General features: G+C 42.5%; 1 protein-coding gene across 1 annotated transcript in view; it reads right to left on the bottom strand.

The window, feature by feature from the left end:
* ADAMTS12 (ADAM metallopeptidase with thrombospondin type 1 motif 12) overlaps positions 1–24709 on the bottom strand; it is a 295838-nt gene that overhangs the window by 5948 nt on the left and 265181 nt on the right. Inside the window, exons 21-24 of the mRNA XM_072757296.1 lie at positions 20286–20438; positions 12806–12982; positions 9654–9797; positions 2256–2409 (exon numbers count right to left, since the gene is read on the bottom strand). Coding sequence (XP_072613397.1) covers positions 2256–2409; positions 9654–9797; positions 12806–12982; positions 20286–20438 — 628 coding nt within the window. The remainder of the gene's footprint in view (positions 1–2255; positions 2410–9653; positions 9798–12805; positions 12983–20285; positions 20439–24709) is intronic.

Genomic DNA, 24709 nt, shown 5'->3' with positions numbered 1-24709 from the left:
CAAAGTGGGCTCCCTTGTCTGTCTTCCACGTGGCAGCCAGCATGACTTTCTCATGTTCACACCCCTATCTGGAATGCTTCAATGCTCCTTCTGCACTGGGAACAAAGTCCAAACTCCTCAGCATGCATCCCAAACTCCAGCTTTCCCCTCCAGCCCTACCATTCCTAACTCCCCATGACCTTCATACTTGAGTTGGACTCCTGTGCCATGACCTTGTATCCTTCCTGAATATTGCAGAAATGGAAAGCCTGTCCAGGAACCTCCTGCTTGATCCATCTACTCATCCTTCACTTCCTCTGCAGGCCTTCCCTGCTCTCTCCAGTTTATGGTCAATGCCCTTTCCAAGAGCTCTTGTAACGTCCTTCCCTCCCTGGCCAGTGTCACTGGGTTGCAGCTTTGTTCCTTGTTTGACCTTATGTTTACATGTAGTCAGTCAGTGCCCAGCAAGTATCTGCTGATTAAGTGCATGACCTGTCAACAAGCAACCTCTAGGGAAAGTCTTCTCAGGGTGTGAACTCTGTTGGCAGTCTCCGTTGAATGCCAGCCCTCTCAGTTCTTGGAAGGAGGCGAGGAAGAGAGTAACGGACCACAGGCTTCACTATCTCTCATCTTTAAGAATCTTCAGAAAAAGGCTACCACCTGTACCACCAGAATGCTGGTTTTTCAAGAGTTTTTCGCATAGCTGATGATGTCTACTAGTTGGTTCTTTAATTGGGGCAGAGTAAATTCAGCCTGACCCTCTAAATCCCAATTTGGGGACTATATCTACAAGAGGCATTCTTCACGTTGTAACAGATGTAAGTCAACTATCAAAAAATTCTCTCTCCCTGCCTGAAAACCTTCTCTCTCTTTTTAATTTTAAAAACTCACATGTCAATGAGGCCCCAAATACCAGTGGAATGGCCATTAGAATTCATGCTTCAACCTATTCATAAACAGATAAGAAAACCATAGTCTACTGAAATGAAGTAAGTTGCCCAAAGAAGGTAACTGAACTGGTTTGTTGATGGATATTTTTTTCTTTTCAAATGCACTTAATACCTGCTATTTAAAATCTTCACAACAACTTTTGAAGGCTTGTGTTATTATTCTCCTTATCTCCAAAAGGAGAAAGGCTCAGAGCATTCAATAACTTGCCAAGGTCACATAGATAGAAAGAGGCTGCTGCGGGATACACACGCATTGCTGTCTGATTCCAAAGCTGGATTCCTTCCACCCCCGAGGAAGGGCATGTGAGGAGAAGGAGACTGGCTTGGCACTCTGGCTCTGCAATTAGCCCACCCTGTATTCATGAACAGGCCACTTAACCTTTCCAGGCTGTATAGTACAACGCACTTAAAATGATGAAGGTGACCATAGATCATTCAAATTAGGATGCTTCCTGAAGGTGGACGTTGAATGTATCAGACAGCAGTCATGTTCCTCTGTTCAAGTCTCCCTCCTTAGATTTGCTGGTCCATTTTCAGGTGTCACCCCCTACCCCTCATCCCTCTAATTCCCACCATCCCTATTCTTTAGTCTCTAATACTCAGAGACCCTGGCCCTTTTGGAGAACTGCCCACACAGCCTACTGGAGCTGGCTTGTCTGTCCATGTAGAGAGCTTTTAACACCTGCAAATTCACTTCCCCTGGGGTAGCCCTTGACAGGTGGCTAAAAAGTGTGGGAGTGTGGGAGTGTGGGAGTATGGAAGTCCAGCCCCCAGGCCTCAGGAGCGGATGGCTCTGACACAGAACTTACACCCCGGAGCTCTCCTGTGGGAGCAGACTGAAGCAGCAGCCTGGCGGTGCCTTCGCTCTCTTCTGTCTTGTTTCCCCTATTCCCTTTTCTTTGGGAGCATTTCTGAAATGAATCCCTTGCACACAAATTTGCACTTCAGAGCTATTTCTGTGGAACCTGATCTAAGACAGTGGTGGTGCTGCATTGATAGAGAAGGCTGTTCATTACTTGATTGGTTTTCCTGAGAAAGTCTGGAGCATCTCTCAGAAGTCTTTGAAAAAGCAGAAGTGATTCTTATCTGCATAGGATGACATCAGTGTGAATGTGCTTTGAGATAGGAAAATGGATGAGATAATCCTTCAAGGAATTATTGTCAAACCTCTCCAAATTGATAGCTTGCTTTGAGTGGAGCTGGCTGGCCTCTTCCACATCAAGATCCCTGGCTCAAAAAAGGGACTAAAACTATCCACAATCAACTCATGCAGGACACCTTATGTATGAAAAGCCCTCTTCCCACCCAGCAATTTCATTCACCCACCAGGACTCTTCTCGCAGGCCTGCTGGCCGCATTTTTGGAATTCTGGAGGTCTGGGTTCGTGATCACACCGGCATCTGTCTTCAGTTGCATTGTCCTCTGAGGAGACACAATGAACAGTCCTCTTCTGAAAGCCACCTCCACAGGAAACAGTGCACTGAAAGAGAGGGGTGCACGGAGAGTCACAAATCTTCCCCAGGACCGCCACAGGAACTCCAGCAGAGCATCTCTAATGTCACTGTGGGAAAGTCTCGATTATCAGAAATCATTTTGAAGGAGTCCAAGAAGAAAGCACTAGTAATTTGGAGATGTGAATTCAGGAGGAGTCGATATACTGACTGTTGAATTTGACTGGATGTTGAATTTGGCTTAATTTACTATTGGGCTCTCTGAAGAATGTGGACAAAGGTTGAATACAAGCAAAATAGAACAAAATTTCGTATCTAGGCCCCGGTGCCTCAGAAATCCAGCTTCTCTGAACTAGTTTTGATTTGGGGCTGAAAATCAGACGTGAGGAAAGAGAAACAGGAGAGGAAAACCATGGAAGAATGGAGAGAGAATTTGGAACGGGCCCAGCTCGACTACGTGCGGCCTCAAGCCACATGATAGATTACACTGCAATGTCCTGAAGTGGCTTCCGGGAAGCAGAAGGGAAATTCTCTGGCCTGTGAAAGCAGTTTATGATTCCTGAGGATGTAAGAACATGTATCTGAATTTACCACATATACTCTTTAAAAAATTCTTTTAATTGTGTATATCTATAAAACATAAAATTCACCATTTTAACCATTTTTAAGTCTACCATCCACAGCCTTAAGCGCATTCTCACTGTTGTGCAATCATCACCTCTATCCATCTCTAGAACTCTTTTCATATTTCCAAATTGAAACTCTGTATCCATCAAATAAGAGTGCCCCATTTCCCACCTACCCACCCCTACCTCCTGGCAACCACCATTATATTTTTTGTCTCTATGAATTTGACTCTTGCAGATACCTCATATAAGTGGAATCATACAATATTTGTCCTTTGGCCCTTGTGTGTTCAATTAGCATAATGTCTTCAAGGTTCCTCCTCATTAGAGCATGCACCAGAAATTCTTTTAAGGTGCAATAATATTCCATTGTACGTTTATACCACACTTCATTTATCCATTCATCTGTCGATGGATACTTGGGTTGCTTCCATATTTGGGCTATTGTGGACAGCAGATACTCTAATGATTAACATCTATTTCATGTTTCATTACTTTTAGTTTTATCTTTCTTATATAATCAAAATCTCCCAGAGGGCAGAAACCAGTAAGAAATAGCTACTGAGATGATCCCGAATAAATAAAAGTGCGCAAAGAGGACAGTGGCAAGAACAAAGGAACTTAATCAAGCCAAAATTTGATGAAGAGTACTGGACCAAGATTCCAGAGATGGGCTTTTCCACTTACTGCATATTGTCCTAGATCATTCACTCAACCTCTCTCTTTTGCTGTAAAATAAGGTTGTTAGATAATGAACAAATGATTTCCTTTCCTGCTTTCTGCTTCTAAGGGTCTAATGATCCTGGATGTTGAAGTCCTTCTACTACTCTTGGGCAGGGAAGATTAAGATGAAAGAACTAATTCCAAGCCAAGCACAAAAATAAGCAGAGAAGTCACTGCTCCTGCATTTATTAGTCAATTAAAATGACTCGTGATAAAAAGAAATAAGTAAATAAATAAATAAAATGACTTGTGATAAAGAAGATGCATGAATTTGTGTTGTAGTTAATTGGAGGATTAAGTAGGAAGCACAGTTGCTGACTTGGGTTTCGTTAACAGTAGTAATACTGTGAGTTTGGGGTTTGTTAATGCTCAGTTTCACTTCTTTGGAACCAGCAACAATAAGGAATCTTTGTGCAGAATTGAACTCCCCCAAACAGAAATGGGGCTGATAGCCTCCCAGCTAAGGTGCTAAGATTACTGAGTAACTGAATTGATCATACCTTAAGCTGAGCTCCACACTAGTCTCATTCAGTCCTGGATGCCCTGTCAAGAGCCCAAGGGTTCTCTTCAGTGGGACGCTATAAAACTCTGTTGTTGCTACCACTCAACCAACATGGATGGAATAGAGAAATACGAAGAGGTGGAACCATTAGATGTTTTAGAGCTAATGCAAGCATCTTCACTGAATAATTTTCTTGGACTTACTATTGATATATGGTAGCACAGTTCTAAGTGCACAGGAGATATCCTTGAGTTCAATCCTGGTAACAACCATGTAGAGTCAGATTTTTTTTCTGCTTTTGCTGATGTAGAAACAGGTCCTCCTCTCTCCTGACTTTCCTTTTTCTTATAGCATTTAATGGGCGTGGGAGACTCACATTCTCCGAATCTGGAAAATTTTCTTCTATCAATTCTTTGCCTCATTTATTTTTTTTAAAGTTTTTTTTTAAATTTATTAATGACAGAAAGAGAGAGAGAGAGAGAGAGAGAGAGAGAGAGAGAGAGAGAAGCAGCAGAGACACAGGCAGAGAGAGAAACAGGCTCCATGCAGGGAGCCTGATATGGGACTCGATCCCAGGTCTCCAGGATCAGGCCCTGGGCTGCAGGTGGCGCTAAACTGCTAAGCCCCCCGGGCTGCCCTGACTGCCTCATTTCTATTCCATCTCCATTCTCTTTTTCTGGAATCTTATTTCGATGTTGTATCTCCTGGTCTGATCCTCTACTTACCTTTTATCATAAATTCTTTTTGTCTTTGTTCTCCTTTTCTTGAGAGATTTCTCCACATTATTTTCCCAATCCTACTTACTTTTTTACTTTTGCTATTATAAAAACTCTTAGGTTCTTCTTATATTCTTTTTATATAGCTGCACTAGGAAGCTATGTCATGGATACTATATAGTCTCTTGTTTCTCTGAAGAGATTACTCATAGTTTTGGGGGGAGGGTGAGTTCGATGTTTCTTTCAAGGTCTCTATTCCTTGGAGTTTCTTTTGTTCTGTTTGTTATTTTGTCCCTGGTGTGATAGATTTTCTCGAATGTCCAGCAATCCTAGGCTATTGACTTAAGATGACATACCTATGAGCTGACTGGAAGTTCCATGGAGGGCAGTTCCTGAGAGATGGCTTTGTATAAGGTGGTCAGGAAGAGATCTATTGTGGGTTTTTTTTTTTCTCTTGAGACTAATCCAGTCTCCCTGCCTTTGTGGAACTCTGTTGGGGAAAGGAGGACACTGTTTACTGCATATATTTTCACTTGATCTTTGGTGAGATGAGCTCCTTTGTCCCCACACTATGACTAATTCCAAGGTCTCTCTTGATTTACCTCTCCAATGAGAAGACCTTCGGGGTCTTCTCAGGATGTCGGATATACCTAAAGATCCAAAAGCCTCTCTTACAAACTTTCAACCAACTCCCATTCCTCCCCACCCTCACTGCTGCCTCAGGGGTACTTGGGAAATTTCTGCGATGGACAGTTTTTAGCTTTCTCGGACATGCTAAGTCAATTCTAAGTTTTGCTATCTGCTTCTAGCTTCTAAAATTGTATTGACTCCTTCTCTGGTATTGTCTCCTATCCTCTTGTCTTTGTGGATTTGTGGCACTTTTACTTTTTTATGTCTTCTGTTTAATGCAGTTTGGGGAACAGAGGCAAATGTATATGTTCAATCTATCCACATGTGTTACTTGATCTCTATAATTTGCCTTTTTCACTTAATGATAGGTGTTGGAGGTCAAGAGCAATTCCAAAGGCTGGCTTGGTAGGTGTTAGCCACCTTTCATGCCCCCTATTCTTTGATATGCACAATCAATGAATTTTTGACGCATGGCTCTTCCAAGGAAACTTTAACTCATGTCTACCTTCAAGAGGCAGTTACCCACCCCCCCAATGAAATTTTGAACTTCTGTTGTTAGAAATTTTTGCAACTCATAAATATAGTTCTACCTCATTCTTAAAAGGGCTATACTATAATAAATTAATAGATTGACCAGTTCTATCCATCTAAAATTTAGGTTATTTTTAGAAATTGCTATTACAAACAACATGACAATGAACATCTTTATCATTATCTAGGATTACGTTTGATGGTATATTTGTGGGCTAAATTATTACAGGTAGAACTGCTGGGTCAGTCTATGTATTTTAAGTTTTTTATTGATTTTAATGCTTTCTGTTCTAACTCCAGACATGACTATAACTGAAAAAATGTGCTGGAAATCAAAGAACAAAAACCACACAAAACCTCATTTTATAACACCTAAGTGCTGTAATGAAAAGCAGATTACATTTTTATAGGCAAAGGGGGCTGTTTTTGACAATTGCTGACTTCTCTAAAAGCAGGATATGCCTCACACATCATTACCGTAATATCTGCTGGGCTATCATCATCTTTCTTGCCAGAAAGAGTATTATCCAGCTTTCCTTTACAATGAATAATAAGGTACTAGAGCCTCGGGGAAATGATAGACTTAAAAGGTCCATCTGTAGTTATTAATCTTCTGTGGGATTTTGAGTTCCTGAACGGGCCCAAATTTATAACATTTTCATGATAGCTCATGTTGTGTCAATTATTTTCTTCTAATTGTCACATGTAATTTGGTCACATGCTTATATTATTATCCAGGATCCCAGAGTATTTTTGAAGAGCCTAATCCTGAAACATACTTTGATTTGTTGGGTATAGTCTTTTCAGGTTCTGAAATCAATGATGGATGAAGAAACTTGGTTTTGGAGTAACTAAATTTCTAGTGAACAGAAAATAAAGTCATTTGCTAAGGGAGATATTGTAAGATGCCCAAATAGAAAGCGATTAAATTACATTTACTTAGAAAAAAATAGAATTGCACATGACATTTTCCATTGTTCACGTGACCCATGGGGACAGGGTGAAAGCTCAGTGATAGCCCTAGTAGACAGTTTAGCAGGATGCACAAACAAAAGCTTGGCCTGACACTAGTATCCCCTTTGGTGATCATCATGAATCAGCATTAGATGCCAATGAAAAAAGGGAATTCAAAGAAAATACTATGTGCTCTATCTAATGAAGTGGCTGGCATCATTCTTCTTTGTCTATTGGGCATTTTCCTAAGCTATGAAAATTTTTTTTATTTTTTGCAGGCTAAATGATTAATGTACAATGTTCGTTTAGCAATAATGAATCATCTTGTTCTTCCTGGATTCGAGTGGGTGATAACTGGAGGCCAGCACAACCTTGAGTTGGATGTAGCAGCAGAAGCTTTCTTCAAGAGTACATGCCAGTATGTGAATTGATCATGGCTGTGCGGGAGCAGCTACACCACCATGAACAAGGAGAATCACTAAGGATATAGCAGCTTAAAAATATCTGGGGCCATTATGTTTGGTAAAGTACTGCATTGGCCTGCATTATAACTATCAAAATATACAAGAACAAGCTACTTTAAAAAATATTCGTAGTTGTTGAGGGATTTGTATATGAGTTGAGACTCCCAGCTATTGGCCTATGATCTGCCCCAGCTGGGGTGATAGCCAGCTTTATGAAAGCACAACCCACTGGCCTGAATCTTCCATGTCCATGCTGTGTGCCTCTTGCCTCTAACTCCGGGCTTTTCTTATTGAGGCATGCGACACAGTGGGGCCTGCCCAATGCTCACGCAGATGAATAAACCCGGACAACAGGGGATATTAGCCAACTGTAAGGAGACTTTTTACCCAATCCTAAGAGATGGGAACCAGTAGATCATCTCCTCCCTTCCTGCCCCTGGATAAATGACCCTAAGAGGCAGTAGTTCATGAAGCTTTTATAAGGTCTTCTTTTGAGAGTGAGCAACCAGCTGTTCCTGAGTTAGGACAAGTGGTCAGTCTGGTAACATACCAACCTCATAGTTGATTCCCCTCCTTCCTATTTCCTTCCTCTTTCCTATCACCCCTACCTCCTCGGCCTTGTATTTCCTAATAGAGTATTAGATTTGGCCTTAAGACTACTTTCTAGAGAACCCAGGATATGACAAATCAGAGTAATGGTACAATCTGTCTATGGGAGAATTTTCTTTGTTTTCAGTGTCACTGATACAGTTCTTTATATAATAAGGAAACTCTGTGAGAACAATAAATCTTTCCCTCATTACAGCTTAATTTTTTGTTTGTCTCTCCATCAAACAGGCTGGCCATCTGGCAAAATGATCTGCAGGTTGATAGGATCTGAAACTCACAAAATCAGGCTAAGCCTCAAGCTGCAGGGCATTTCAACTTCTGTTTGCTTCAGGAAAAGCCACAGAATCCAAGGTGTTGGGATACAAATTGCCTTTCCTTGGGCTTTGTGCCTCTGGGATAATATTGGTATTTGATCTGTTTTCTTTTGAAAGTACTTGGACTTTTCTCTTCTGAGCTCGACAATAAACATTGACCACAGATTAGCTAAGGATCAACTTCTAGCAGACTTAGAGGTATTAATGGCAGAAGAGTACTAGAATTAAAATATATAGAAACACCCTGTAAATCAATGGATATGCTTACAATTAATATATATTACCTTTGAAATAAAAAGATACAAATCAAAACCACAATGAGACACCACTTTACACCAGTGAGAATGGCTAAAATTAACAAGACAGGAAACAACAAATGTTGGCGAGGATGTAGAGAAAGGGGACCCCTCTTGCACTGTTGGTGGGAAGGCAAGCTGGTGCAGCCACTCTGGAAAACAGTGTGGAGGTTCCTCAAGAAGTTAAAAATAGAGCTACCCTATAACCCAGCAATTCCACTATTGGGTATTTACCCCAAAGATACAGATGTAGTGAAACGATGGGATACCTGTACCCCTGCTGTTCACAGCAGCAATGTCTACAATAACCAAACTGTGGAAGGAGCTGAGAGTCCTTTGACAGATGAATGGATAAAGAAGTTGTGAGATACACACACACACACACACACACACACACACACATACATACATACACACTCATACCCAATGGAATATTACTCAGCCATTAGAAAGGATGAATATCTACCATTTATATTGACATGGATAGAACTGGAGGGTATTATGTTGAGTGAAACAAGTCAATTGAACAAAGACAATTATCATATGGTTTCACTCACATGTGGAATATAAGAAATAGTACAAGAGACCACAAAGGAAGGAGGGAGAACTGAATGGGGAAAAATCAGAGAGGGAGAAAAAGCATAAGAGACTCTTAACTATAGGAAACAAATTGAGGGTTGCCAAAGGGGAGTTGGGTGGAGAGATGGGGTAATTGGGTGATGAATGACAGGATTAAGGAGGGCACATGATGTGATGAGCACTGAGTATACTATGTACTCAAGTTGAAATTGAATTTTTAAAATTAAATTAAATTTGAAATTAAATTTTTAAAATTAAATGAAAAAAGAAATCAAAAGAAAACAAACACTAGGCTAAAAAAAATTGAAGAGAATATAACTGACTCTTACCAGGTCCCAGTTCCCAGTGGCCCAGTGACAGCAAGGCTGGCTGTTGCAGGGTGCAGTGGGTGTGGGCCTTTTTGTCCAGTCACAGAGACCTCCCAGACAAGTCACTGCTCGCTCCTGAACTCCGCCTCCGCAGGACCTGGAACACTGGTATATAACAGGGACAAGTTTAGGTAAAAATCACATGGTGACATTTTCAGTGATAAGGGAAGACCTTTTTATTATTTTGTTGTATGCAGTGTTCTTAAGCATATCAGTAACTATACTGGAATCTGCAGCATCTGTGCCAGGTTACTCGCAATAACCAAATAACAGTGATGAAACAAGAATTAAAGAGAAAGAAAGAAATTGATAAAGGACATTCTGAGGAGACAAGAAAAAAATGTCACATAGTTTAAAGTAAAACAGCATGTCAAGGAAGGAATTTTGGTTAAAAACCTAAATAAGTGGTCATTCCAGAATGGACATCATGTTATTGAATAGATCATATATCCTATGAATATGTTATACATTCTTCCCTGACCTCATTCTTTAATGCTCACCCCAAACTGCCTTCTGCCTTCTGGCACAAGTATCTAGAAACCAAATGTAAAATGTAGACGTTTTTATTATGATTAGCTCCAATGGTCCAAACAAAGAGCATGTATTTGCAATACAGTTTTGTTCATTTCCTTTTAAAATGGCATTCAGTCTTCCCTTCCCACTACAAAAAGCTTTAGAATTTAATTTGTCCATATTCAGAAAAGGGGAATTGATAGGTTTGCCCCAGGGTCTGATACACTGACTGTAATGCTCACAAAACAAATTTGAGATGACAAGCTGGATTCCTAAAGGGATACAACTCTAAAATGTGTCAAGTTCTTGCTCACTAGTATAATTTTATAAGATCTATTATCTCATTTTCACAAGGTTTCTAGGAGGAAATTACATTATCCACCAAGAATCTTTGAGAAGTACTTTGAAAAATCTTAATTATGATATGGTAACAACAAAATAATTATGGTTGGCAATATCTACCCATCCCATCAGGCACAATATGTGTGGTGGTGCCATAGAAAACAGAGAAATTACATGTAATTAACCCATTCCGCTCAATAAAAGAACTAATCTATTGACTTCACAATATTCCAAGTTTGAGGGTCAATGTGGATTTTTCCCACTTATTCTATATGTTTTTAACCCTATATGAGGAAAGAAGGAAAGGGAGCCCCCATATGAGATCACTATGCCTACACTCATGTCCAAATTCAGGGCCACCTGGCTATGTAATCTCTAGGAAAGGAGGTGAAGAAAGTGTACACTAGTGATTCTCCAAGTTTGGTCTCCAGACTGGCAACCATAGCATCTTCTGGGTGCTTGTTAAAAATGCAAAATTCAGGCCTCACCCCAGACCTTCAAACTGGACACTTTGGGCGATGGGGTCCAGCCATCTGTGTATTGACAAACTCCAGGTGATTCTGAAGTGTGCTAAAGTTTGAGACATTCCCACAGCTGAAATGCATCTTCCATGCTGGGAGTCTGGGCTGGCTGACATGCCAAAGGGGCCCACAGTATTCTCATGATGGCAGTCTGTTAGATAGTGTGTATAGGAAAAGCAGCATCTTGAGTGGTCAGGAAAAGCACCTAAGGGTGTCCAGACCCTCAAAAGCTCCAGAGAAATACTTGAGTGATTTTTGCATTTTTCCATCTCCTCTGCTCCCTCAGAGGGAAGTCTTCTAACTGTGTGGTTTGCTCGGAACAGAGTACCACTTCAGAGAGGAGGGGGGTGGGAGCCCTTCAGGAAACAGCTCCTGATTGGGGTTCCCAGAATATATCATTTTCATAATCGTAAAACAGATCTGATTGTTCATCTTTAAAAACCTACAGAAGGCATTTCTCTGACAAGGCTCCTCTGCAAATTCCTGGCTTCTGAAAACTGTCACCAGGTTCATCATATATGGAGGACTACTTGGAGGCCTAAGTCCAGAGCATGGGAATAGCAGGAACTTTATGTGCTCTAGAGCTAAGCAGGTAAGGAGGAGACAGAAGGGACAGTGTGGCTGCTACCCCAGAAATCACCAGGTATTGGCTCGGAGCCTCAGGAATCAGCATGGCTTCTTGACCCTATAGACAGGAAGTAGCTCTAGGGGGCTCAGGCTTCTGTAAGCTTTGACACTAACTCTGTGTCCAATAGTTGTGGTTCACCACCTTCCTTTCCAGGGCATGTGGAAGGTTTGGTTCCCCCTCAGAGAGTTATCGATTCACTCTTCCTCCTCAGTTCACTTTTTGTTCAATGCCTATTGGGCTGATTCCTATGTTAGACAGAACACAAGCACTGCAGTCTGCCTTAGGCTTAAACTAATATTCCACCATTTATTTTCTAGTTGTGTGAACTCATGTAAGTTTCTTAATCTCTGGATTTCAATTTCTTCACCAATACAATGGAATTAATAAAGCCTACCATTCGGGTTGTTGTGAGCATTAAGCCAAATATTGTAGGCAAATGCCTAGCCCATAGACATACTCAAAATAGGCTGGGTTCCTTTTTTTCTCTTCTTTCTACCAGGCATGGATATGGGTGGGAGGATTTTTTTGGAGCTGTTGAGGTATTTGCCTAGTGGCAAACGAGATTATCATACTTCACCGAAGAGCAGTCACTTTGTTTTCGTGTGCTGAAGTAGGACCAAGACCTAGCAGAGCCTGGGCCCTTACAAACTAGAGGACACACACACAGGCACAAACACTCTTCCTTCTATTTGTGTAAACAGTGATCTGGGCATTTAACTGAGAGGTGGAACTCTAAAATGCGCTGTGTGTGGAAAGGATCTGGCCATGACCCCCCCAGCTCAACTGCAGAGGCCTAGCCGAGACATGTGAGACCCTAACTGGTTCTTATCAGAGTGGTCCGTGTACATTTCTCCAACATGGACCCCAGTTCCCCAGTATATCCATTTGGAGACTGGCTTGTGATAAAACACTGAATTGTCACAGCTGCAAGCACACAACATAGTCTTCAAGGTGGCCCGTTAGGCTTCCTCCTTACAGTGGTGGGCCCCTGAATGGAGGCCAGTCATTGTCATGATGCACACGTGGTCTTCCCTGACTTCTAGACTCACAAGGTAACACAGCAATTTACATTTGCCTAGTTGTGAGGATGATGTATCTGGAGGCCATACCTGGCTCCAGGGCTCCACCTGCCACTCCTCACAGGGCTCCACGTTACAGCTCCTGCTCAGTGGGGGAGGAATGCCAGCCAGGAACTGGCAGTGAAATGGCCTCAGGCTCTGGTGATCCCGGCTGTCCACGCACTGAATCTCCCGGATCTGGAAGCCCCCGCTGCAGTTTCTGGAGCACTGGATGGAGAGAGAGACAAAAGGGGATATCTGAGTCCCTGGTGTTAGGCTTTCAATCCCCTGAATTCCACAAGCATTTGCAGAGAACCATGAAATTCCAGGCTTCCAGTCATGAAGAAGGGTTAAGTCCAGCTCAAGTGAACTGTTTCCCTCACGGTTCCTTGAGAGGGTGTCACTGAAGCTGCATCCAAAGATGGGCCTGCCTATGTCAGAAAACACAGGTGTGGAAGTATGAGAACTGGGTTCTCAATTTTGACTGAGAGAATGTGCCAGCAGGAAAGTGTGCCCTTTGCTGTAGGTATGTTTGGCTCCCTCTATATATAGTGAAAAATTATGCTCTTTCTGGCTATAGTAGTCATAATCACAGGGTTTTGGATGGTGAACGAAAATTCCTCAAAACTTTCCATAGAGGTACACCCCGAAGTACAGTTCCGCCTGCTTCCACCACTTGTAGATTGTACCAAGCCACCTGACTTCAACCCTTGGGCTGTAACATAGAAAGATGCTGGCCCATGTGACAAGGGACAAACTGATGCTCTAATGCTTCCATAAATTGAATGTTTAGTTTCTTAGAAATAAATGATACTCGCCAAACATCATCTTGCTCCCCCAAAAACAAATTTAAAAACCTTACTTTTCTGCCTTGTAGTAAGTACACAAAGGAGAAAGTCACTGTTTGAAATCAGCCACAGGACAAATGAGGAAGCATGCTAATAATTTCCATTCAAAGCACCTACTTGTTTGACAGAACAGATTCCTGGGAAATCGCCTGTGGTAAAGCAAATGGGTTCTTTATTAGGACAAGGGAATTTTACAAGACCTAAGTATGAAATGGGATTTTATTTTCCTATTTTTCATCTGTTGCTGCAATCTTCAACTCCAAAATTTAATTTTCAAGCTAGCATTCCCCTTTTGTTAAAGTATTCACATTCAATGAGAAACGAACTTTATTAATATGCTGAAATAAATAATAAGGGAAGACACTCATTAAATCTATGATATTTCCATTCCATTTTTCAAAACAGCCTCTGGTTCAGCTAGCAAGAGAGAATTGGCAGGATAATTAACCACCCCACTCCAAATGCTGTTTTGCCTTGTTTGTTGAATGCCAATTATTATATTCATTTGCTTACTGCCCTAGAGGAGAGTCACTGGATTCATGTTTTCCTAACCTGGAACCTGTGGACCAGGCTGAGGACAGGAGCCAGACTAATGAGAGCAGAAACCCTGGCCAATTCCCTACTGTGACCAAATAGGCCCATTTTCCAGTTACCACCTGAGTTCAACTAGTGTGATCTGCAGACAGATCAAGTTAAATGAAAAATACCCTTAGCTTACAGGAACCACTGGTAGAGATAAAATGAAATCTCAATTCTCCCTTGTGTAGTTTTTGATTTGGGAAGCCATCCTGATACATTTTCCACATTGGACTCACACAGAGTGTTCAGTGAAGTACAGTGAAATTCTTGAGCATATAGTTGGGAGGTCAGTAGACTGCACTCAGGCGTGACTGACAGCAAGTGGCTACCTGAGTGCGGATGAATCCCTTCTCATCTCTCAGCCTCTATTTCTCCATTGGTGTGGAAAGGAGGATGAACTAGAGGATGAAACTATCCCAACATTCTGGAGTGTTATAAAGTATGGGATCACTGCATTTGTATTCTATTTTGACTTCAGAATACTTTTTTGCTTTCCAAGTTGAACCAAATACTAAATTGGGATACAAAAAAAATATTCTCTTCTGTTCCTTTCCTTATGCTGAACAGATTCATAAGACCCTTATGATTAAATGGTTCATTCCAAAAACTGTAAGTTGAACAGCACCAAAAATTCATCCTCTATCTCTTCCTCCATCACAACCCCACTTCCCTTTCTCTCAGTTATTGGGCACTTGCTAAGTTCCAAGCTCTATATTCCAATCTAACAGGAGGGGAGAGTTACATAAATGAGCAGAAGGAATGAAGATTATATACCTATTATATATGTAAAGATTATATCATAAACTATTCATGATCTAGTGAGGGCACAATGGAGGAGGTAGGCAATTTCACCTGGAAAGGTCAGGAAAGGTCTAAATTAAAGGAGCTAACATTTGAGCTGAAACATATAGGATAAGTAGATGCTCACTCAGCTGGCAAAATAGGGTGGGGGACATTCCAAATGGACAGAATGGCATATACAGAGGCACAGCATTATGAAACAAGAAGGCTCGCTTGAGAAAAGCAAGCTGGCTAGAATGCTAGGGCAAAGAGTACGGATAGACAGACAGATGGCAGGGGCCATTGTGGAGAGCCCCTGGTCTGGACGTTAGTCCTCACCAGAATGGTCTTGGGTTCATGCTTCCTGTGGTTCTAGATGCTTCTATTTCATTGTCATTCCTCTATTTAGGGATCCCTTAATCTAAAACCCTCAAAGGTGTCTAGAGAGGGTAACAGATCAGACATATAACAAGTTATATCAAAAATAAAATAAATGCAGTGATTTCCAATATATAATGACTCAATTTTGGCTTGCTGGGGACGGAGGGTCCCTTATAATATGCTGTGTTTTGACTTTTGCACATTGGACTTTAATATAGTTCCTGGGAACATGTTATATGTCAAAGTTAGGGAGGGTCTGTATTTAGCAAGAAAGGGGCTCTTTCTCTATTAAATTCTTATCTACAGACTCAGATCTAAAAAAAATATATATCACCGCCATTGACATCTATAAAATCTGATAAACACAAAGGCAAGAAGTAGAATAAGACAGAAAGACTAGCAATAGATACAAATATTTTAGCAAATATTTGAAACCCAAGACCACAAGAAAAGGCTGCCACTTTCTCTCACTTTCCAGCACAAGTCAATTACTGCTAAAACAAAACTGCAATGTTCCCTAGGTTGGAAGACAGAACATTCCAAGAAAAAATGCTAAAATGTTTCTGATTCATTTCAGCAATAATCAAGATCTATTAGACTTAACTATGAAAAGGGAAGTGCTCATTCTCAGAAAGCAAATAAAGGGGCTGTCAAATCGCCAGTTTACAAAACTTCAGAAAATGCAGGCATCAGGATGTTCCACCGGCGGTGAGTGGAGCTGTGGATGATGCTCGCTTTGGTGTCAAACCCAACAGAAGGCTTGTCAAACTCATTTTGTCATTTCCTGAATTTCTTGCATGACGACTCTTCCTTTTTTTTCCTCATACAAATTTTAATGTCCTGAAACTGGCATGCGTCTTACAACTGATGTACATATTTATTGTGTAGCGCTCCCTTTCTTTCTGAAAAGCTGTCATTAAATTGATGACGTGTCCCCCAATGGATGGTTTCTTAAAACTGGGAGCGTTTGGTAACAGCTGTGTGATCAAGCATTAGTGATTTAAACACCCCGAGCTTTCATTTCCTCAGCGGGAATTATAAAGAAGGTCCTTACAAATTTAACAACTCCTTTTCCTCTCTAATGTATCCTAGTGTGCAAGACAAATTATACAGTTACCCTAATCATGTGACCCAAGTTGAGGAGTTTCCTTTCAGCATAGTCATGATAAATCTCAATCCAATCAGATGAGCCAACACTTATCAAATAGTTCTATTCAGAAACAATTTTTGAAAATAAAAATATTTCTATAAATAAAAATTGCATATATCCATGTACACTGAATCCTATAAAACATATTTATATTGGTACATTTTCTTATGCTTGATGTTACTCAGCAAACCTGGTCCTTATACTATGTCATCAGTATTTTGAAGAAAAAAAATACAGTTCTTTCAATAGTTTTACTTTTCTTTTTTCCTAGAAATGCCTTCAGTATTTTTCAAAAGAGTATATTATGGTTAATAAATTTAAAATTGGTAACAAATTTCTTTGCCTTTTTTTCTATGAGCCATGTTATTTATCACTGAAAATATATTCACTCTAAAGGTATTGATTGCAATCACACAAAATTCTAAGTGGTAGTTAATATTAATTTATATATGTGTATGTGCGTTGTCCATTAAGAATTTCTTCGAGAGATATTTTACAAGATAAAACTTATTAAATTGATTGTCTCTATTCATGACTCATTTGAAATCACAATTACTGCAATATTTTAGACCTTAATTTTATTTCATTTTGTCCAAAATAGAAATTTTCCAATTAAAAACAAAAGCTCCATCAAAAAAAAAAAAAAATAAAGAAGATCCTGTGCTGGATGATAATGGAATCGATGATCTAAAGCTCTTGTGTAATGCTGGGCACATGTTAGTATCTGGCAAGTGCCAGGCCCTAAGGGAGGTCAGGTTTTCCAAAGTTCATGGCCACTTTGAGCACCTTGTCTGGGGTGGACACCTGCTTGAGCCAGTCCTTCTGTCGACAGGATTTTGTCCACTGTCACCTGTCCACAGGCTTTCCACACCGAGTCCAGGAAGCCAGTGGTTAGTAAGTACCTAAGAGCCAGTCCTAACTTTTATCTGGAGCTCGAAGTTTGCTCAGGGTTTCATCTCAACAATCTTTTACCATTTACAATGTGGTTTCACTAAAATTTTCCTTTTTGATCCTTTTAATAACTCTATAAGGTAAGTAGAGGCAGTATGATCCACTTTATTTCTCAGAGGTGAGAGAAACAAAGTTCCTCAGATGAATGGATCAATGTCATACGCTGGTCATGACAGAACAGGGTTGCCAACCCAGATGTGCCCTATCTACCACCCGGCACTGCTTATAGGACTCAGTTCTGCAGAACTGTCTTCCCAAGTATGCCTCTGGCACAAACCTAAGGACTAAGACCTTGAATTTGCTTCAGACAGACTGATGCATGAAGTGGAAGCAAGCCATTCTGAAAGACCACTTCTAGACATGGTAAAGGTAGACGTTTGAAGATAGAAGCCTTACTCTACTGTCACATACACTGGAGCACGTCCACAGCAGGTGCATCAGGGACCCATGTGGTGCTGGGGACAAAGGCCAGTAAAACAACCACAACTCAGAAAGCTATCACACAGGTAGGGGATTGCTGGTGAGTAACCCTGCTACCTGCAGGCTCGGGGCGGTCTGTGGCAGACCCACAGTCCTATGAGAACTAAAGCATCTTTGGATTGGGGGTGGGGATTAGGGGGATAATGCAAAAGATTCAAAGGAAAATTAGAATTCTTCCCCATGAGAAAGTATCTATGAGAAGGTGAACCATCAACACCACAGAATCTAAACCCTCTGGATATTTAAAGACAAGCAAAGGGGCTACTTTCCCACTCTAGGTTTTGAAAGTTTGCCTCTGAGTGAGTTTCAAAGTCCTAATAGAACAGTGAAACGAAGAAGGCCCTCAAATCTCTCCTAGTGCTTGATTTGGCCTTCAAACATCCATATGAGCTGGTTAATAATGTAGTAGTTAAAAAGGAATTACACTTAATCATCAAAATTTCAGATAAAGTCTAAGTTGTTAATATGTCTGGGAAAAATGGAAGGCAAGTACGTAAGACCCATAATAATAGAAACTCAGAAGTCAGGGCAGTTGACTATCAGTTGGTTAAACCGTGTTCTTTTCAAAAGTGTGAGTGATTTCACACATCTGCCCTTTCTACGAGCTGTGCAGTTTCCAAGGAGAGGATTGTTCCCAGAGATAGCCAAGTGGAACTTTAGGACTAGTTAACATTTGGCCAAGTCAGGAATGTAAAAGGTCTCTTGAGGCTCTTCTGGATGTGAAGAGAATTTGCAGCAAAGCACTTAGTCTTTGTTGGATCTTGAGTCTGTTACAAGTTGGAAGAAAAAGAAGAAAGAACCAGCACTCCTTCCTGAAAGAAAAATGGTGTGAAAGCAGAAGAAAGGAAGCGTGGCGGGTATCAAAGGGATGCATGGTAATCTTTTCAGGGAGTAACCCTACTGTCCCTCCCTTCTCCAGAATCGGACCCTTACTTTGGGAGGAGGAGCCTAAAGCAGATAAAGAACCAGGGATGTCCAGTGAGACATCTGGTGGTCCTGCTCATCTGGGAATAGGAGCTCGATACTGGCCGCCGGAGCTAACATCTACAAAGGTCACCAGCCTCTCCAAACTTCTGGGTAGCTCTTTCTTTTCCCTTCGGTGTCTCAGCTGTCAAGAGAAACTGGCTGCCCAGAGAGAAGGGGGCCCCAAAGGGCATCCAAGTTGGGGTGTGCTTGGCAAACAGAAGGCGCCAAGAGGCGCCACCTCCTCTCCTGCCCATCAGTTGTCAACCCCACCACTGACAGATGTCCTATAGGCTGGGTATATCCCACAGCCCCAGGCTCAGGCTGGCTAACCCCAGGCCAGGTTAGGGCTGGCTAGTACCCCAAGCAGCAAGGCTGATACATCCAAAAACCTGATACAGTCTTTCACACGGGACCATATAGACAGCACAGCAAATGAGTAACAACAGCCAGATGAGCAGAGACAGTAAAATCACACTTCCAAAAGTTCAGCACAGGAAATACGCTTTGAAAGACCAATTTTTTCCTTACATTTCAGCTTTCATTTCATTTTGGGTCTGGCAGATTAAAAAGTACACTTTCAGGTCACCCGGGTGGTTCAGTGGTTTAATGTCTGCCTTCGGCACAGCCCATAATTCCGGGATCCTGGGATCGAGTCCTGCATCAGGCTCCCCGCAGGGAGCCTGCTTCTCCCTCTATGTCTCTGCCTCTCTCTGTGTGTCTCTCATGAATAAATAAATAAAATCTTAAAAATTAAAAAAAAAAACATTTGCTTAGTGAGCAGGTGCTGAGTCATGACCTAGTGATACAGGTGATGATGTATAGTTTTAAGTATAATGCTACACTTAAATAATTTAAAAATAATGTTGCATGTTGGACAAGCAATTAATCATACTAATTTAACTTCTTATTCCAGTTTATCTGGGAAGGGGAGAGTTTATAGGCAGGTAAAAACATGTGGGTTGGTCAGCCCAGGGGGGCCCAGCGGTTTAGCGCCAACTTCAGCCCAGGGCGTGATCCTGGAGACCTGGGATCGGGTCCCATATCGGGCTCCCTGCATGGAGCCTGCTTCTCCTTCTGCCTGTGTCTCTGCCTCACTCTCTCTCTCTGTCTGTCTCTCATGAATAAATAGATTTTAAAAATCTTAAACAACAACAACAACTCATGACCAATTCTTTAAAAAAAACCAAACACTTGGGTTAATAAAAACTCTGTATGAGTTCTAAGACTATGGTGTAACTTTGATTGGGCCTGTGACGCCCGTGATTTACTCATCCACAGGTGTATAGAGAAAAAGGCAGAGGGGGCAGCAAGGGAGGAAGAGAGGAGACACACCTGCTTCTCCAAGTGCTTAGAAAGGTTACCTGGCTCTAGAACACTGCTGAGCCAGGTCACTTACCTTGCTCCAGTTCCCCACTTGCCAGCTGGCACAGGGACGGAGGTGGCATCTCTTAGCGGGGTCAGGCTTCTGGATGGTGGCACAGTCAGAGTCCACGTGGGTGCTACATTGCACGCTTCTCCAGTAGGCCCCCAGGCCGCAGGTGGTGGAGCACTGTGTGTGTGGGGGGAACAGAGAGGACAGAGGCTGAGGGCCACTTTCTCAGACATACCCTGCGACGCCCTGCAATCAGGAGCTGTCAGTGTGAAATTGCTCGCAGAGCATTAGGGAAAGAAAAAAAAAAAAAAAAGCCTACCAGCGCTGGGGTCCCACCCTGAATTTCCCTGGGTAGGGTTTAGGCATCAGTAGAAACAGAAATGCCCCAGGTGATTCTAATATACAGCCAGTGATGAGAACCCCAATCAGCATGTGACAGGAAAAGCCGAGGCCAAGGGAAATTTGCTGCTCTTTAAAATTATCCTGGTGTGAATGTCTGGGGGCTGCAGGCAAACCAACTGTCGAGTTTTGTACCAGTGGGACCCCTTCCTAGGGGACATCAGGTTCATGCATCTGCCTGTTAGAACACTGCCGTCACATCATGTCACTTACTCCTCTCTGTGACAAATCGTGGTTAGACTGATACTGTCACTGGCAGAAGAAGCCCCTTGAAGCTTGGAGAGCTGCCTGGACAAAGGAGTAAGCCTGGGGCTCTCTGCCTCCAAAGTGCCGGACACCGTCTGCTGTCGCAGTTCCTCTGGGATTTTAGTGTCCACGTGCGTCACCTGGGCACCTTGCTACATGCAGATCCTGAGTCAGTAGGTCTGGGGTGGAGCTGGAGATTGTGCTGACACTGTGGGTCCTCAGACCATGCTTGGGGGTAGACGAATGTTACAACATGGTGCTTTTTACCACCTGCTCTGCTGGTAACGTAAGCCCGTTCCTCACATTATGTTGTTCTTTCTTTGTAATTCTTGACAACCTCAGGCTTAGCATGGGGTCATGTTAGAACTACACCCTCTCAATTTCCTTTATTCTAGGTGCTCAGTTCTTTCATACGGATGATTTTTCTTGCATCCCTTCTCCCCTGCCCACCCTCAGAAGGAGGGGCTATTGGTACACATGTGAAACACAGCTCTGGGCTTATAGTGCAGAAGTTCCATCTATGACATATTTTTTTTTAAAAAAGATTTTATTTATTTATTCACGAGAGACACAGGCAGAGGGAGAAGCAGGCCCTATGCAGGGAGCTTGACGTGTGACCCGATCCTGGGACCCGATCCCGGGACCCCAGGATCACGCCCCGGGCTGAAGGCAGGCGCTAAACTGCTGAGCTACCAGGGATCCCCCATCTATGATATCTTTGAAAGCTCCTTTTGATGCATTATAAATAAAAACCATATTTCTCTTGCTGTGATTTCATCCTCCATATAACTTCGTGTGTCACTTTGTGCAAGTTCTTCTGTTGGACACATGCATAACGTGACACAGACTCTCAGTAGATTACTTTACTGTAGAATCATAGGAAGGGAAGAGTGGGAAACAACCTAGGTCATCATTTTTCCAACTGGCTCATTTATGGAGGTAATGCCTCCTCCTGCTTAAAGATCTTTAGGATTTGGTGTGTACCTAAGTCCCCAGCACTTGCTCTGTTGTGCTTCACTATGCGGATGTGTGGTAGAGGTGGTAACCCTGGAGAGCATGGGCCACTGTCATAGGTTGTTTGCCCTAGTGGCCCACACCAGACAGGCCATGCGCTCTCTCTGCAGTGGGACTTTGCAGCTCTTCTCGTCAAGCAGTGGGATACATGGCCCCGGCTCTTAAATCAAGGCTGTTCTTATTTTCTTTGGTCAGTAAGATGCAGTGGAGGATGTGCCAGTTCTCAAGAGGGCTTACTAGTTTCAATTCTCTTTCTTGGACTCCTTTCTCTGCCATGACAATGAAACTGGGCTAGCCTGCTGGACGATGAGAGATCACGTGAAATAGAACCGAGGACCCAGCCGAGGCCACCCTAAACCAGGCAGCCTGCAGCTGGCCCTGCAGCCCATGCACGGCAAGCCAAGCTAAGATCGGCTAAGTTGGGCCCCAATCAGAAGAACCTCCCAGCTGACCACAGACTCAAGAACTCTGGGGTCTGGTGGTGACTTGTCATCTAGCGTTACTGTAGCAATTGGCAACTGATACAGCTACATAACAGGTATAACAGACACCTTTCCTACATTTTCTCTAACCTTCTGAGACTCAGGGTACAATTATAGTTCTGCAGTTGGTTAACTGTGTGATCTTTTGGAGGTTCCTAACTCCCTAGCCCGTAAAACTCCTGATGTTATTCAGGACCACAGGGATTCATGCACATGGTCAGGACTCTACAAATGTTACCTATTAAAGACAACAGAACTGTGAGGTCAGCATAGTGAATCCCACTTTCCAGATATGGGGGCCCAGAGATAGAAAAATCTATTTGCTCCAACCCAGGAAAGGACCTAGTGAGACCGAATTCCCAGGCCAGTGATAACGTGGTAAGGTTCAAGTGATGTCTATGATTCTTTGTGCCATATTTATGTGGCAAATAAATGTGTGTTGTCTCTGGGGCTCTGACTTTAGTCCTGCCAGATTCAGATCTCATGAGGAAACAATTTAATTCCTTTTTGACAGCTTCTGCTAAAGCAGCAAACAACAGTGCCAAGGTAAAGCTGACGGGGGAAAGCATGGAACACAGTAGAAGTGAGATGGAATTCCATCAGCTGTCACTTGTATTAGTTTCAAAGTGGGAGTAGGGGATCAGACAGGAAAGGAGGACCCCGAGGAGGTGGAGGGACTTCACTTTGTCCTGGAAACCTTCATCCTCATTACAGCTAGTGATCTCGTGGCAGTTGATTTTCTAGGTCAAGGAGCAGATTTCGGGATGTTCAGAACTAGATCTAACAAGAAGGGCTGCATCCGAAACTCATGAGAATTGCCATGAGTGGCCATAGAAAATCATACTGTCACTTCCGCTTACACAACTACACAGCTTACACATAAATGACGGCCCGGCCCGGGGCATCTGCCTGGATAACGGGGCGATTCAATGAGAGGTGATTTTCTGACCTCATAAGAGCCACATCCATGCACACTGTGCGGCACCTAGGTTTTCTGTTTTGTAAATAGATACCACAGCAAATACTTCCAGGGTGCTCCCTCTGTGCCCCATACTCTCCCAAGTACCTTACACATAGTTCCTCCTTTTATCCCCTAATGATCTTTGAGTTGGGCATTGTCAGTGTCCTCGTTAGACAGTATGTGAGGACACTGGGCCAGGTTTCCAGCCCAGAAAGTCTGGTTTCAAAACTTTTTGTCTATTTATAGTGTTACCTTAGTCTTTATATCCATTCTCTAATTTTTGAAATCATAATCAGAAGAACATGTTGTGTACAATTGGGAGCAAGAGCAGCCCTTCCACAAAGGACAGAAAGTAGGAAGACACTGTGAGCAGGGCTTTGGATCAAATGATAAGGAACTTTAGAAATTACTTCTAATCTTAAGGATCAGGAGAGGCTTTCTGGAAGAAGCAACTCAAAGCTCTCTCCTGAAGATCAAGGCGGGATTCACAAGTGTAGAGGAGATGGGTAAGAAAATTCGAGGCAGAGGGAACAATGCAAACAGAGGCACGGTGCTGAGCAGGACAGGAGGCTGGGGAAACCGAGCAGTTTGGATCTGCTGAAGCTAATGATGTTCACCATCATTCTCAAGGTTTTCAACGCTGCGTTACGTAACGTAAAGGCTATTGGATGTCAGAGTTGATTTATCTGATTAATGAAGAGACAGTAAAGGTTTGTGAGCAGGAGTTTGGAATGATTAGCAAATTCCTTTGAAGACTAATTTGGCAGTCTTACATCTCTCATCTCTCCTGATGGTGTGTGAAAGCATTGCCCAGGGGAGAGACTGGAGGTACGCAGGCCAGCAAGGAGCCAACAGCAGTAACTGAGGGTCCTCCTTTCTTGACTACTGGGGCACCACTGGCATTTTGGACTGGACAATTCTTCCTTATAAGAGACCTCCCTGAATGTCGCAGGGTTTTCATTATCTTTGGCTCTCAGATACCGAATGTTGGTGGCAGCCCCCTGCCCCCATCGCCGTAACAAACAAAAGCATCCCAGTCTTCTCCAAGTGCCTCTCACCATTAGGTTGGAAACCACTGGCCCTAAACTAACCAGGAAATAAAGAGGAGATATCAGAGTTTGATGAGGTGACACTGACTTGATAAACTGTTTGGGTCTTTATAGAGGGCTTGGGGAAGACTGATCTCAGTGGGGTGAGAAAGAAACAGCTTCAGAAATGGACAGAATATAAAAACCACAGGACAGTGGGAAAGCCAAAGTTTTCATTCTGACTCCTGATCCTCTCTGACAATTCTGTGTACTAAACATTTGGTCTCAAAAGATGCATAAAGGGGGCGGGCACCAAAC

The sequence above is a fragment of the Vulpes vulpes genome, chromosome 4, assembly GCF_048418805.1.
Source record: "Vulpes vulpes isolate BD-2025 chromosome 4, VulVul3, whole genome shotgun sequence".
NCBI lineage: Eukaryota > Metazoa > Chordata > Mammalia > Carnivora > Canidae > Vulpes > Vulpes vulpes.
Note: the sequence above shows the minus strand (reverse complement) of the source record. Positions and strands in the feature narration are given on the sequence as shown.